The following is a 15,451-nucleotide window of genomic DNA, read 5'->3' as shown; positions in this document are numbered from 1 at the left end:
TCTCACTCGGACATTTGAGTTCTCACATACAGCCTGTTTTCTCCAGCTCCCCCCTGCTGCCCTCTAAGGATAAGCGGCACAGAGCTGGAGCTAGATGGATGATCACAGCCTTTTAAATTCGTATAACCTCCAACTGATAGATCCTGTATAAATGCAGCACTTTGTTTCAATGGATTTTGATACCATAGCACCAATGAACTAAATATTTTCCTGTCTGAGCATCTGAAATCAGGAAAATGCAGCATATTAGTCAGTTTTAACAATGAATAGACTTTAATGAAAATAGAAAGAAAAGAAAATAGCTATTAACTATAACTATTCCCCTTTAAGCCCCATTTATGCAATCGTCATAGAGCCACTACAATCTGTTTTGCAAAGTGCAGTTGAGGACAAGAAAAGTGGAAACTGGACTGAAGATTTTCATTTTATTCTTCATTGACGATGAGAGTAAAATAGTCATCACATGAGTCGGCTGCAGCTGTTTATCAGTGGGATGGCCTGAACTGAAACTTAACATCTGCCTCGAATGAAAGTGCTCATACACTTTCACTTCTAGTCTTTCCTCTTCCCATGTCTCTGCACCTTCCACACTATTTATGTAAATTAGTCCTTTATTAATTTAATATATATGAGTGAACTTGTCCCTGAAATGGTGTATTACATGGTGAGGAATTTTTCACCAAGTCCAAGACTTTTTCTTTCTTTCTTGTGAAATCATTCCACCATAAGCTAAAGCCACATATTAAGTATTGGCAGATCATGTACGTGGTCCTTGAATAAAAGCGATTGCTTCACTTTATTGTTCCGCTTCACTTGGCGTGTGTTTGACCACAGGGAGAAGAGCCAGGTTATGAACATGGTCAGTGATATTTGTCCAAAGATAACGGGCAAATCCTGGGCGGCCTGGTTCTAAATTTCATCTGTAATACACGACACACAGATTTTAGCCTGATAAAACTCTGGTTGAAGTGGGTTTAGTAAAGTTATGAGATCTTGTTACAACAGCTATCTATTTTTTTTCTTCTCTTTTCACTATTACCTCAGCCATGGAGGTTATGTTTTCATTACCGTCCATTAGTTTGATTGTCTACAAAAACTACAATTTACTACAATATTTCAATGAAACAAAACTTGTTCTGTGGTATTTGTAAAGCAAACTTTATTTTTAAATTGTGCCAAAATATTGAAACCCCATCCCACACCTGTATAAAAACAATACCACCAAGACAAATGAAATAAATTCACACATTTTAATTATCTTACTGCTTAGTGGATGATTCAAAAATCAAATATCAAAGTATTTACAGTTCCTTTAAAACTTTGCCATAAACATTCCCATATAGAAAAGACGTACATACCGAGCGCAGCAATAGGACTGAGGTAGAATAAAGAGATAAAGTTCAAATATGCTGGAAGAAAAAGATTTACAATATAAAAGTCATTTTCTCTTGGCTTTTACTTTTGAATCCTCAAATAGTAGAATAACATGGATTATAATGGTGCTACTGTGAGTCTGGTGTGATTTGAACTGGAACATTTTTTTCCTGTGCATTGTGTTGACATAGAATAAATGTTTTAAGGATCTAAATTAAGGCAAATGTACAGAGAAATAGTATTGAAATCAAGGATTTACCAAAGAGCATAAACTACAGTTTGATGCTGATACCTCAAAAACAAAACTCTCTGAACGGGAAACATGTGACACATTCATGTCTGGTGGGGAGGAGAAATTAAAAATGTTCATATATCTCATACCTCATTTATACCTGGATTAAAATGTGTTTTTGGTGATTAGATTGCAATCAGCTTGAAAACATGAAAGTACAAATGCATCAAACCAGAGGATGTGACACGAGCTGCACAGAGCAAACAGTCCTCAATCAGATCTCCATTAAAACACGTAATTAATACCAGGGACATTTTCTTTCTTAAAATGTTGTGTGCTGTTTTGCTACAGTTTGCAGATTAAACACGTTTCCTGTTTTCTCTTGTTTAGGTGGGCATGTTTGAGCTGCCATACTAAAACGTTACAGGGTGATGAATGAATAACACTTCCATTTAAATAAATGTTCTGCTCAATATTGTCTGGGTTAATGTCATCATATCTAGATACAAACTGGATACAAGATGCATTTGAATGCCAAGTGTAAATGTCTTAGAGAAGCCAGAGAAATACAGAAACAAGGAAAGCACAAAGCAAAAATAAATATAAACTGGTATATTACACATTACTGCTCATAATTTTAAACAAATCAGCCAATATTGCCACCATTCCCATCTCAACCAACTATCACACAAACCAATCAAAACGTTGTAATTGATCTGTAAAATAAACACAATAATATAACACTTTCACTTCATCCCAATGAAGTGACTCTTCCGTAGGAAAACATCATTTCCCTCCTGCAGCGCCTGCTACCCCTGTACACTTTCATTTACGACACTGTTTCCTCTCCAACAAAACCTCCACACTCACAACAGGCACATCTCTTAACTCATACATACGATTTAGACTGAGATTTGGTTTCACAGTCTAAATTCTCAGGAGCAGGGAAGCAAAGACGAAGGCAATAAAATTAAAAGAAAAATTCTGAATAGAACATGAATATGTTAATATATGGTACTCCATTTTTAAAACAAACAAAATATCATATATTCTGTACACATTGGTTAAATACAGTGTGATCCGTATACATTCCTGTGTAAGAAAACCAACAAATATTTGTAATTAGAACATCAATGTAAACATAGTACTGTCTGTAAAACATGTCTAACTTACACACTTTCAGCACCAGCTGTTCAATGCATCATAATATATAAAAAAATGTCTGTATTCACAGATTTAGTATGTCTAAGAAATACCCTTATCTGGAGTTAAAAGATGACAAAAAAGAATCCATTACTTCTACTGGGGGGCTACTGTTTGATAACTGAGAGGGAAAAGTGTCTATCGATCTGTTTCCACTGAAGGCACATGGAGGAGAAAGATGAACAGCCTTGGTTTCCAACCTGTGGGCACTTCCTGCTCTTCGAGAGCAGCTGAGGTGACTCTGTTGGTGTTTGGACGTCTGAGCTCACGTCTCACTCCCTCACAGCAAAGAGTCGGAACGAGCCGCCCTCTGTGTTGCTCTTGCTGCAAACACATGACAAAGAAAACATGTTACATTTGGTGAGATGGACGACATGACACATCCTTTAAAGCGAAGGGAAAAGTGAGTGAATCTGAGATTGCGCCCCTGGTGGCTGGCTGAAGAATAGATCATAAACCCAGCCTCCTCCATGTTGATAGATGTGACATTGACATCAAATAAAAGTTTCTCAGAGAGGGTTTTATCGTTTCATTCGTATGTCCGAGTGTCCATTTCTGGTAAGTTTAGTTTTCATTTGTGATTTGATGTGATAAAACATCGTGAAACGTCTTGAGCACATGCATCAGCACCTTGCTACCCTGACGTTCATCCTCTGATCGCTACTGTCCGGACTGTGGCTCCAAATGACGTCAAGAGCGCAAAATAGCGGCGCCTGTATCTGTGATATTCTAGCTTCATTTTTGCAAAATGGGAGGAATGGAGACATGTGGTCCATCTTGCATGTATCTAAAGGTCAATGGTAACTACTAGTACAGATGCACATGCTATAGTTTAGTAGTTACTTCAGAAAAGTCAGGGGAACTGTGAGAAATAAATGGGAGATTGCAGGGAAATGGTCAGACCTGTTATTTTGAATCTTACCCCTGTGTGTGGACCACGCTCCAAAAACCCTTTATCTTTGATATAACCAATTTTTCACAACACCTTCTCTTCTGCTTCCTAAATGTCAGATTCTTTCAAACTGCACAACCCCAACTTGTAATGCTGGCTCAAGAAATGTGAGTCTCAAGCACAAGCTGAGATAACACTTGTCATGACATCATCGCAGTTATACTCCCAGAAATCTGCCTTTAGAGCCAGAGAGGTCACCAGAGGAATACTCAGAAGAGTAGAACTGTGACGATTAAACTGAACTTCAAGTGTTAAATAGGTGGACTGTCACTTTAGGTCAAATTAAAAAATTGGGAAAATTTTTACAAAAAACCCACACACATCGACCAAATGACACTGGCAATATGACTCATTGTTGCCGTATTCTAAAACTGACCTTTCCAGCTACCACATGTGCTAAACCTGATGACTGTGTAATTAGAGACCTTGAAGCTCTGCCATGATCAATAATCGTGATAGGTTGGAGTGATTGGTATCAGATCACCAATAATTGTACATATAGGGAAGCACTGGCTAAGTGGCCGAAAGCATTTCCATCCTCGAGTAATTGGATAGTCTGTGATTACTTCCCCAGTCGGGTCCAAACTGCCCACCCTGACTTGACGCTGCTGGCACATGGCATGGACTCAGCGGTCTGACCTCCTATCCCAGTGCCCTGAGGGGGCCTTTGCAGCTCCGCAGTAGATGTTGTAGATTCAGACTTGCAGCGTTTTTTTGCCATTCAGCATTTTGCACACTCAATTGAAATGCCTGAGTAAAGTAAGCACAGATCCCACGTGTGGCCCATCCACACATCAAACCACACCATCACTCTTACAAGCCCACATGCCAGCAGAGGCGGCCACAGCGGCTTCTTTGCATGAGCCGAGAGCGCGGGAGCCGGCCAAAGACATGAGAGTGATGTGAGGAACATGGTGTGCATGCAGGGAACCCGCTGCACGCAGTATAACAGGAGACATAAATCAATAGGGTGTAGTGAATAAAAGCATCTTTTCTGGAATATTTCAGACCCTCCAGCTTCTTGTGTTTCATTCCAACAATGGTAAACATTGTGATACAATTGTATTGTATTACAACATATTACTGGGAGCTTACATTACAACAAAGGAGGTTTGGAGTTTCACAGCGATTAAACAAATGGTTACTTGCTGATGGAAACTGTCAAACACCATGTCTGCACGTGGTTGTTGTTTTTTTTCGACATAACTTCTTTTGAATACTCCACTAAGAGACTTCAAGGAGCTAAATCTAAAAATATAGATTTATGGGTTTCAGGCAATCTCTAATGTCCCTATGATAAATTGCCACAATTTGACACAGTGCCCGATCCATCCATCTTTGTACCTTTTGTTATTGTGCAAAAGTCTGGGAAGATCATTTCTGCAAAAACTAGTTGACCTTAAAAAACTTTGCCGTACCTTTCGGACTGGATGCCATTTTTCAGGACTCCAACGTAGCTCTTTCTCTTGTCAAGTGGCAGAACGTCCACTAAACCTCCGTCTGCGCCGGTCACCCCTGCGTGGATGGCTGCTTTACAAATACTGGAGCTCTGTGAGGCGAGAGTGTGTCAGATGAGAAAGGCCTTTAAAAGATGGAAAACAACTTCATCACTATCACTTTGTTGTAAATGCCTTTCACAGACACTTCACAAACACAATATAAAATATATTGCAGCAGCTTGTGGAGGTACATGTTCCACACTCGAGGGTTTGATTCACAGTCCAAGCCAGAAGTCTGGCTCCAGCACAACAGACCATAAGCTCTTATCAACAGTCTGTAGTGAAATCATTCATTTCTAGTCCAAACACGGATCACACTGTCCATGCACCCCTCCAACATTTCTAAGCAGACGGTTTTCAGCTTGTATGCAACCGCAGAATAACAGTTGCTGCCTGACACTGGCGACAGCCCTTGGGCACATTTGCGTCTCCTACCCTCTGACTGCAGGGTCATACATCCCTGGCAGTCTCTGGCTTACCTCACCATTAATCCCATTCTCCATGACCCAAATTCAGATGGTGATTCAACGGCTTTCCATAACTACCACGCATCACAAAGCCACACATCCAGGTATCTTTCCCTCTCTGTCTCCAATAATAGGGCATAATAGGCCCAGTGTGACTCATGGTACATTTGCTAAAGTTCATCCAGAACATACACAAAGAAACTTTCAATTACTTACATCTGTGTAGATGTTGTTCCCAATAACAGGTGACCAGTAAGAAGGCTGACTCTTGCAGTTGGTCGGGCAGAAAATTCTGAGGAAGAAATTGGTCAGGAACAAGTTTTTAATCAGAAACCGTTACGTTAACAGTTTCGTGCTTTAGTAAAGAACATGATGGTGGATGGGAGAAGGCACCTTGGGCAGTGGGAGTAGGGCTTTTTGAAGGGGCAGATTTCAGCCACCGTAGTGTAGCAGTCCACAGTCATTTCTGTCGCAGAGAAAAGGAAGAACTCTTAACATACAGGCCGTGAATCTTCAGAATCAAGACTCAAAGCTTCTCGTAAAGGGAAGACTTCACTTACCCTCCACTTTGGCCATCACAAAGGCGTTACTGGGTTTATATTTACTGTAAAAAGACATCATCGTGTTAAGAAATCAGGAAACGTTGCCCAGAAATGATTGCACAAAATGTGAGTCACAGCTGCACCAGTAAAGTGGAATTCCATCTGTTTTTCATTAATCTACCTGAGAGACTCGATGCCATTCTTTGTGGCTCTCACAAAAAATGGTAACTTGTCCATTCTCGTGATGTCGACCAGTCCTCCGTTGTTGTCAATTACGCCGAAATGAATAGCAGCTCTGCAAATACTTGATTGCTAAAACAATGAAAAAAATACGCATTCATACATATTAATTTACAGTAAATCCTATAAATGATGTGTTGTCTTTGTTGTTTTCGCTGGATGGACTCACCACATCGTAGAAGAGAGTTCCCCAGACTTTCCCTTTCTTATTCATGCAGTTGGCTGGACAATTATATCTGTGGTTAGAAAATAAGGAGACAATAGTGAGTTGAAGAAACCAATTAACAGCAATACAGAAAGTGCAGTATAGATTTATGGTGAAATTCATTCAGATATCCTGACCTGTTGCATGTTGCTCCTCTGCACTTATCTCGCAGTCTGGTCTCACACTTAATGTTTTGAGCTGCAAGACAAAAAGGCAAAACTAATCTTAGAGAGGCACAGAAACATATGAAGTTTGGAGTTATTATTAAGAATAATCCCTGTAAATACCTAAGTGAGTGTTGGGAGTCTTAGAAGATGGTGTCTTTGGTGTGGTGGGTTTCGGAGTAGAGGGTCTGGTCGCTGGTTTCTTGGGAGTGGAGGGTTTAGGTCTGGGGGCAGGTTTGGTGGTGGTGGTACGAGGCGGCAGTGGAACCTGAGGCTTCTCCACCTCGTTCATGTCCTCTGTCTCTGAGCGCTGAGAGTCTATAAATGGATGAACAGATGGAGTTCAGGTTGGTAGTATAGCTAATTTTAACATGTTTAAATAAAAAGTAAAAAAAGATTGTCATACCTTTGTAGCAAAGATTATTCTTGCATCCTCCTCCGTAGCTGGGAGGGCACTGGGAACAAGGACGGCCATGCTGGTATGGGGCCTCTCCAATCCAGTTACCCCTGCAGAAGTAGTGCACAATGGACAGCTTGACTAAAATGGAAATTAATCATCAGTCAGGCATCACTGGGCTCAAGGCCTTGTAATTACTTCAGTACTCTTTGCTCACTCCTATAATAGACATTAGCCCCACACTCGTCTGTGTCTCTCAGGCAGTTACATCCTGTGGGCTGTCTGGAAAACAAACGCCCGCTCTGCTCTTGTTTTTCTTTCCCTGTGCTTCATTATTATTTTTCTATTCTGAATCCTGGAGGAATTCTAACAGCACACACAAAATTAGTGCTACATATCTACACTTACATCTATATTAGGCACAGGCAATATAGCATTTGTCCGCACTGTACGGGGGGAAGAATGCATGATTAAGTTCAGAGAGCAGAGGTGAAGACGAACGGTGGCACATGGAGGAATAATGATCTTACTTTGGGGAATAGTTGCACACAAGGTAAACGGCGTTCTCCCATATTTCCCCCCACACGTTCATCCTTGGACACACGTGCACGGCGCAGCCCACTCGGCTGGTGGTTGCCCAGACCAGCTGTGAAGAGGGAAATAAAAAAGGGCCAAAATTAGCACAAAAAATATTGAATAAACAGACACATAGCACAGTAAACTGTTGAGCCTTTAGCCAAGATGTCATTCCAGAGGAAGAAACTAGATTAATGAGGGCCACTGGGACATCCAGGAGTGCCTGGTCTGTTATTCTGTCAGATGCACATAATTTATAAACCCAGGTTGCTCTCTGTGATGCAACCATAATCATTTTCATCCTCCAGTTAGAGGTGGAAAAACTCCTCTGAAGAAACAGAGGTCAGTGTCGGCACAAAGCATTCCAAGGCGAAATAAAACACCTTATTAAACGGAAAGCTGCTGCGGTGGTGTTACAGATGAATGATGTGCCACTTGACGGCGAATACAACACAGCATGTTCCATAACTCCTCCTCACTTTCCTCCCAAACTCTCAAACATGTGCGCTCTCCCTCCTCAGGAATGTTCATCTTTTTCCCTGCTGCAGTTATAGGCTACTGGAAGCAGTGAGTCAGCACATTGACTGATGTGTGCTGAGTGCTGGGAGTTCAGCACTATACAACCTCTGGATCCAGAGGGTCTACGATCTCTCTAAAGCAGTCGTATCTGTCTGGATCGCAAATTAATCAGCCAGAAAGACAGAGACAAGCTGATGATGCTCATTTTTGGCACTGTCCCCACACTGCAGCATCCTCAAAAGAATCCAGGTCAGGCAGTGCGGGATGTCTGCTGTGTCTGGAAATGACTACCAGATGGCAGTGATCGTGTTACAGGGTGAAGGCCGAGGGAGGAGTCTGGATGTTTCTGTAAACTCATCCCTGCAGCTACAAAGTAAAGTCTAGGAGAAGAAGATGCCAGCTCACCCACTGCTGTTTGCTTTTGATTGATTTTCTCCAATCAAATCTTCAACTCTTCTCTCTGTCCACTTCACTTGCATCTGAGTTTCTGTTAAATCGTGACAGGCATGTTTCCCATAAAAATATATCAAAATCCAGAGGCTGCTGTTGAAGAACTGTATGCAACAGGTGGATCGTTCTTGGGCCAACCTTTCCCGGGATGCATTGCATGCTGATGACACAGCTAACGAGCTAGCTATCTGTGTGACTGAGCCGCAGTAAGTGCAGCTAATGAATGCAATGGTTAGAGATTCAGTTCGGCCTTCATGGTCCAACGTCTACTGCGAAGACGGTGGTTTCTGGATTGAAACACAGCTATTGTCTTTTTTTACACCATGCAGTCTTCTTCCTTGTCAAAATGTATTACCCACAATGCAACTCAACCACAAAAGCATTCGATGTGAAATCCCAGCTGAGTTCTTCACACCTATTTTTTGGTCTCTCTAAAAGTTTCTGCTGAACTCTTTCACCTCCTCTCCTCCTGCCTCTAGTTATTCTTTATGGGTCTCACCTGTGTGTAATGGGTGCACATGGGCCCGGAGCAGCGTTCTGGACACCAGGGATTGCACTCTTGGGGGTAGGGATAAGTGTAGTCTTTCACCTCATCGTACCAGGACTGGATGTGGAAGGCAGGAGAGCGGTGTCTACGCACAAACACACACACACAGACAGACAGTAGGCTCAGTCACAGGCCATCCAGGTACCAGGGGCAAAAAGGGGAATATCTGAGGGGGCTGCCAGGTGCTTTGGCTTGACTCCCTGCGCCTCCCCCTCAGTGCAGACCTCCAGAGGTGAGTCTGAATGTGACCTGCTGGCACACAGACCTGTAGTCTGTTATGCTTCATACCAGGAAAATCAAATCAGGTTGTACAAAAAAAAAAGAAAGAAGAAGAATCAAAGCAAAAGTAAACATGGCCCCGCAGCCGAACAAATCAGTTGTAGCTCCTATTATAAACATCTCTTTTTACGGTATTGTAAAGTGCTGATCTTACAGATGGGGAGTGGAGGGGGGGAGTGAAAAAAAAAGTTTGTTGGCACACGAAGAAAAGAAGGGGAGAGAGAGGGAGGAAAAGGGCTGTGAGAATGAGAGCAGATTCCTGGAAAGGCACCTGCTGCGATAGCTACACACTGTCGTACACAGAGGCTCACTGTGTCTGGTGTGTACTCACACACAAACATCAACCTCAATACGCTGGCACTGAAGACCACTACCCAAGCTTGGCCTTCACATGGACCGAGACTTTTTAAAGGAGCAGATCAGTTTAAACTCATTTAGACTAAGATATTAAGATGGCTTCAATTTGTGCCAGTTCTTCAAAGCTGAGAAAACACTTCAATGAAAAAATAGAGGTGCAAAGAAATCACCTTCTGCTAATGTGACAGAACATCAAAGCGGCTGGAAAAAGTCAGACTCCATTGTCCGATGTTCAGTTCTGTTTAATTCATTCTGTGATAATATTTATGATGATTTGATCTCTACCAATTTCATGCAACATTTTATTGAGGGTAAGTTTCTGTTTCACATTTTAAAACTATTGCCTCTTCTATCACCTTTTAATGAAAGCCACTTCATAAAGAGTATTAATAAATCTTTCAGTTGTGCTTTGATGCTGAGATGTTTCCGCCTGGACCAAAATGGTGGACTGATGACGGAAACTACCATTGTTAGCATCAGGACACTAGCATAACTAAAAAAACAATCCTTAATTGATCTGGACCAGAATTTAATAATCAACAACTCATTGAGTATTTATTAAAGAAATGTCCAACATCTGAAAATTCATTAATATCAAATTAAATCAAGTCAATGTAAAAATGTGATTCATAAAGCATCGCTGAATGATTTATTAATCAATAATACAACTAATAGCTACAATTTATAAACTATTTCTAAATTGCATCTTATTGGAAATGAAATATATAATGTGTAACAAATAGCACTATAGGTGCTATAGCATAATGAATGTGTGTCACTGCATCTCACCTGCCCCAGTGAACAGCCAGGTTTTGTCCAATAGACATGAGGAGGTCCTGAGGTCCATGGTCCCACTGACACTCCTCCGCCCAGTGTGTTGCAGACCGCTCCAACTCATCGTCCCAAACCTGAACACAAAGAAATTACTTTTTTTATACGAATGGTGCTGACTTTTTAACATTCACCTGCTGCTTCCTCAACAACCTGGAGCCGAATAATCTTGTCCTGAGTCAGTAGATATTAAACCACAACCTGTTCAAGGTCTCCGCACTTCCTTCCTTCCCAGCGAGTTGAAACCGAGCTGAACGCAAGTACAACATCAACCTTAGACGGTGTCATTTGAGCGGAGCAGCTGGCGCCTGGCCCCGCTCCATTACAAATCTCCAGCAATCACAGCTGAATCATCCACATTTCCTGAGTGGGTTTCTTCACGGCGGTGGAGAGGAGGGTGGAAAGCGGAGAAGACACCTGACTCCCACCGTGAAGGGGGCGCTGTGAATGGAAGGAGGGCCGCGTACGTACAGGAAAGCACATCTCCTCAGAACCTCAGTAAATTTCCAGCCTTTTGGTGGTCGCTGCAACATGCACACACACACACACAGACTTTGCTGTAAGCCCAAACACAAACACACACACACACGCACTGCCTGTTCGCTGGAATTTGAGAGAGCACTGGGCAGAGTTAGTCTACAGACACTTTCCTCCCAACCACACTGCAGAGACACGTAGGCCGCCAGTGTGTCTCTCAACCTCACGGACATTGTGGTTTTCAATAACTCTCTGTCTCAACAATAATCCCTCTCCTTTTTCATCCATTGATGTGCCACGTTGTCCCATAATTCTCCATTCCTGGCCTTACTCTCTCCATCCTGTTGTGACCCAGCCTTCACTCTCCTCCCTGACAAGGAGCTGCTTGCAGGTAGAACAGACTCAGCATTATTATCGGCCTTGTTAAAGGGCAGCTCAGCAGACTGGCAGTAGATCACCATCATGACTGCATGTTTCCAGCAGAGAGAAAATGTTGTTTTTATTAAGGGAAAACACCTTTTTTCTAAGCAAAATAAAACCTTAAACCCTAATTACCAGACCCATTTCAGTGTTGCTGACACATTAGAACTAAGCTCTTTGTGAGGTGAAGCCAAAAAATTACATGCAACAGCCTTTGTTTATTAAGAATTAGCAAGAATAGGGGATTGGTGGGTAATGGGACATGCCTCACCATGTACTCCATGTTGGAGGCCGTGGGGTAGGTGCCCCCCCTCAGCTTGTTGTGCAGCTGGAGGATCTCCTCACGGTCTGACCAGCGGACGGCTCGTCGGGTCCTACTGCCGGGCGTGTTGCTGGTGCTGTTCCGGTCTGCATCCTCCTCGTAACGGCTCAGCAGCTGCCTGAGCTCCTTGGAGACAGGCAGGAAGAGGGAAGCTGAGTCCCATACACACAACAGCAAGAGGGAGAGGATAGGAAGCCAGGAGGTGGTGGTCGTGGCCCAGGTCATTCTGACAACTTCAGCTGTGTGGGTTGGACTGTCAGGCTGCAGAACAGACGGGGGATTCTGTGTGAACGTTGCTCCTCAAAGGCCTAGACGCAACCTGCTGGGAGGAAATGTTTAATGAGTCTTTTCCCACTGTGTGAGTCAACACTGGAGGGTACATGTTACAAAATGCAAGCACAGAGGCTCTAATGTGGGAAGAAGTCTGACTTAATGATTTTAAGAAATCAGGACAACTTTATTTAACCCAAACTGTCTCACCAGAACATTTTTAAACATAGCAGAAAATATATGACTGACTATGCTTTGGACTTGCTCCACTAAATTATGATGTATAATATGCTGAACACCATTATCTACCCCTCCATCGTCATCCCCTGAATATTTTCTAACCAAACTGAGCAGCAGAGTAGGATGCAGAGGAGGACGACTTGAGTGCATGTTGACCTTATTTCTCCCTGACAAAGCATATCAGAGAAAACCACTGCATTCCTGACACATGCAGGAATAAAACTAGAGGGAGGACATCCGAGATTAGAGATAAGCCAACTATCACAAACTCTTACAAAGACAGAGGAGCAGTAAGTGTGTGATCCGAGAAGAAACAACAAACCCAGCACTGCTCTCTTATCCTTGAATCCCTTCACCTCTGGCTGCAGACAGTTTGAGGTCTGGCACTGGCTCTGTGTCAAGTCAACATGCTGTGCCAGCTCTGGGCACCGAGAGCCATGTGGGCAGCCCATGATGCACCACACCCTTCTCCCTCTGCCCCTCTTTTCACACTGCACCTCCACAGGCTTCTTGTGCCTGGGCCCTTCTCACAGTTCTCATGAATTTTATACCCGAGTGACAGACGGAGCAGGAGAGTCGGACTCATGCACATATCCACGCCTCGTCTGTGGAGTCCTCTTCTGATCTGAGGTGGGGGCTGACCTCCTCTCCACCCCAGCATGAGGCTGAGTGTAAACACAAGTCATGACACATGATAGATTGTCTGATTTTCATACGTGCTTGATCACTTCTGCATGTTTATAAGATTTTGGTTAATTTCATCAGTGATTTGCATTTTATGGTGACATTTGGCTTTTTATTGTATTTTAAACTTAAAATGTTGCATTATATTCTGAAATCAAATTCTATTTTGCAACTACTGCTAATAAACATCTGTCTATAAATAGTATTTTCACATTTTCCTCGTTAAAGAGGCTCACAGTCAATGGCTGTGTTTTGCAAATCATCTCTTCTACAGTGTGGGTTTGTAACCCACAGCTGACATGTCACTACACTGTTGGTGTTATTAAGTTCATACTGTCACACTGAGTAAATCAATCTGACAACATTAAATTACATAATAATCTGACCAGGCACCATGTGGATCATCATACTCTACCAAGGTGGTGTGCATTACAGAAAAGACAGATTCCATCTGGACCCCCTGCTTTACATGAAAGCTACAGTACAATAACGTGTGAATAAATGTGCCATAGTCACTCACCTATATCCCAGTGGGTATCCGGGCGCTGGGTGCGTGAGTTCCCTCAGTGCGCAGCAGCAGAACGCACAGGATTATTCCCTTGTGAGCGCAGAGGACTTGTTGGTGGTTGGCGATGTTCCTGGAGCACATAGAGCTGTGTAACTCCTGCACAGCTCAGCTCACAGCGCCTTATATAGAGAAGGAGACCCCTCATGACCAGAGGAAAAAATGACTGTCTCTACTCACTCCCTCGCCAGCCTGCCTCCCTGAAGCAACCCGTGTTCTTGGCACACGACGCGCTCCGCGTGCGTGTGTGCGCACGATGACGCGGGAAAACTGCAAATATAGTAAATCAGCGAAGAGTCAAACGAGTGAGGAGCAGGCGGCTGCAGCAGCTTCTCTGAATGTCCTCTGGATGACAGCTATTACCCGGACATGTATGTTCACAAGCGGCTACACAAGCTCCAAACATCAGCAACACACCTGAGCCGAACAACTCGGAGTTATCACTTGAATAAAGTTTCTAATGTTGGGATTCATGCTCATTTGAAGTTTTTCTGACTTAAAACGTCTAAAATCTTATCAAAGGGTGAATCAGTAATATTGTTTTAAATGATAGAGAATAAATTCAAAGCAAATGAATGAGGTCAACTCCAATTCTGAGGTCCAAGACAAGTTGTGTCAACTAATTATGTTTAATATTATTTTCTCATCTTATCTTACCCAAACTTCTCATTTGGAGTTTGACATACTAAGAATTCAAAACAATAAAAACTGCTATATGTGCCGCCCAGCTACTGGTTTTCCCTGCAGATACTTTTCTTGTCTCAACAACCACAGACGTCATTCGTGGAGAATGTGGACTGGAGGAGCTGGGGATCAAACCACTGACCTTCTGGATGACCCACTGTCCTGGGCCACAGTCAACAAGTATGATGTGTCTGAAAGAACGAATTAGAATATGATTTTTTCCCCCCCCTAAGCTATACTGAGCCTTTCACCTTTATTGAAAAATGCATTCTGATGTCAACTTTACAAAAGGAATAAAGTTAAGTGAAGCACATTCGTTTGTAACACCCCTGTATGTATTTGTCTTTAAAAAAACCACAAAAACATCTTCAGGTGAGCATGAATTTCACATTTTGGTTTTCACAGTGAACCTAAGCAGCTCTTAAGTTCATCATGTGTCAGGGTCCTGTCTCCTCACTGGGACAGACAGCTTGCAGTGTTGTGACCCACATAGTTCACATTTTATTCCAGCTTCAGCTTGATTTCAGATATTTACAAGAGCATGGTCACTCAGGAGGAATGCCAGCAAACTGAAGCCCCAGACAGACTCTCTTCCCACAAGGACTCTGCCAGTTTGTGCTTTGCACTCAGTCAAAATACATGTTTAACAGGAAGTCTGGCCCATCATGCATCTGCTCTCTTTCTTAAACGCCCCGCAGAGATGCTGGCGAGGGCGGCTGCGGTCGAGAGGGAGATGTTCACAGGAAAATAACATCTCTGAGACATAAGACAACCTAAAGATCAAACTCACAGCTTGACCTCATCGGCTCCATTTACATTAGCAAACAGGCTACTTGGAAAATCCTTCATATTTTGTTTTACCTCAAGAGAGAAGCACCACACTCTGCTTTCAGTCCCTTCATGCTTTGCTCTGTTTAGACTATCAGACACATTGTCTATGTAATAGAACAGAATA

At 42.7% G+C, this 15,451-nt stretch overlaps 1 protein-coding gene across 2 annotated transcripts; it reads right to left on the bottom strand.

Annotated features, from left to right (window-relative positions):
* Positions 1 to 1,142: 1,142 nt before the first annotated feature.
* On the bottom strand, positions 1,143 to 13,906 carry crispld2 (cysteine-rich secretory protein LCCL domain containing 2). Of its 2 annotated transcripts, none has more exons than XM_020098657.2 (15): positions 13,768 to 13,906; positions 12,003 to 12,372; positions 10,793 to 10,911; positions 9,320 to 9,452; positions 7,806 to 7,921; positions 7,285 to 7,385; positions 7,002 to 7,196; positions 6,852 to 6,912; positions 6,679 to 6,745; positions 6,451 to 6,581; positions 6,288 to 6,331; positions 6,121 to 6,193; positions 5,944 to 6,019; positions 5,180 to 5,310; positions 1,143 to 3,133 (listed from the first exon to the last, which is right to left on the bottom strand). In XM_020098657.2, exons 2-15 carry the CDS (start codon positions 12,276 to 12,278, stop codon positions 3,082 to 3,084), a joined length of 1,575 nt encoding a protein of 524 aa, XP_019954216.1. In that variant the 5' UTR covers positions 12,279 to 12,372; positions 13,768 to 13,906; the 3' UTR covers positions 1,143 to 3,081. The 2 variants fall into 2 exon arrangements, with proteins under 2 accessions (XP_019954216.1, XP_019954217.1); XM_020098658.2 differs by having other exon boundaries at positions 12,003 to 12,375; positions 13,768 to 13,905.
* Between the last annotated feature and the right edge of the window lie 1,545 nt (positions 13,907 to 15,451).

The sequence above is a fragment of the Paralichthys olivaceus genome, chromosome 1, assembly GCF_024713975.1.
Source record: "Paralichthys olivaceus isolate ysfri-2021 chromosome 1, ASM2471397v2, whole genome shotgun sequence".
NCBI lineage: Eukaryota > Metazoa > Chordata > Actinopteri > Pleuronectiformes > Paralichthyidae > Paralichthys > Paralichthys olivaceus.
This window is presented reverse-complemented; position numbering and strand designations above follow the sequence as displayed.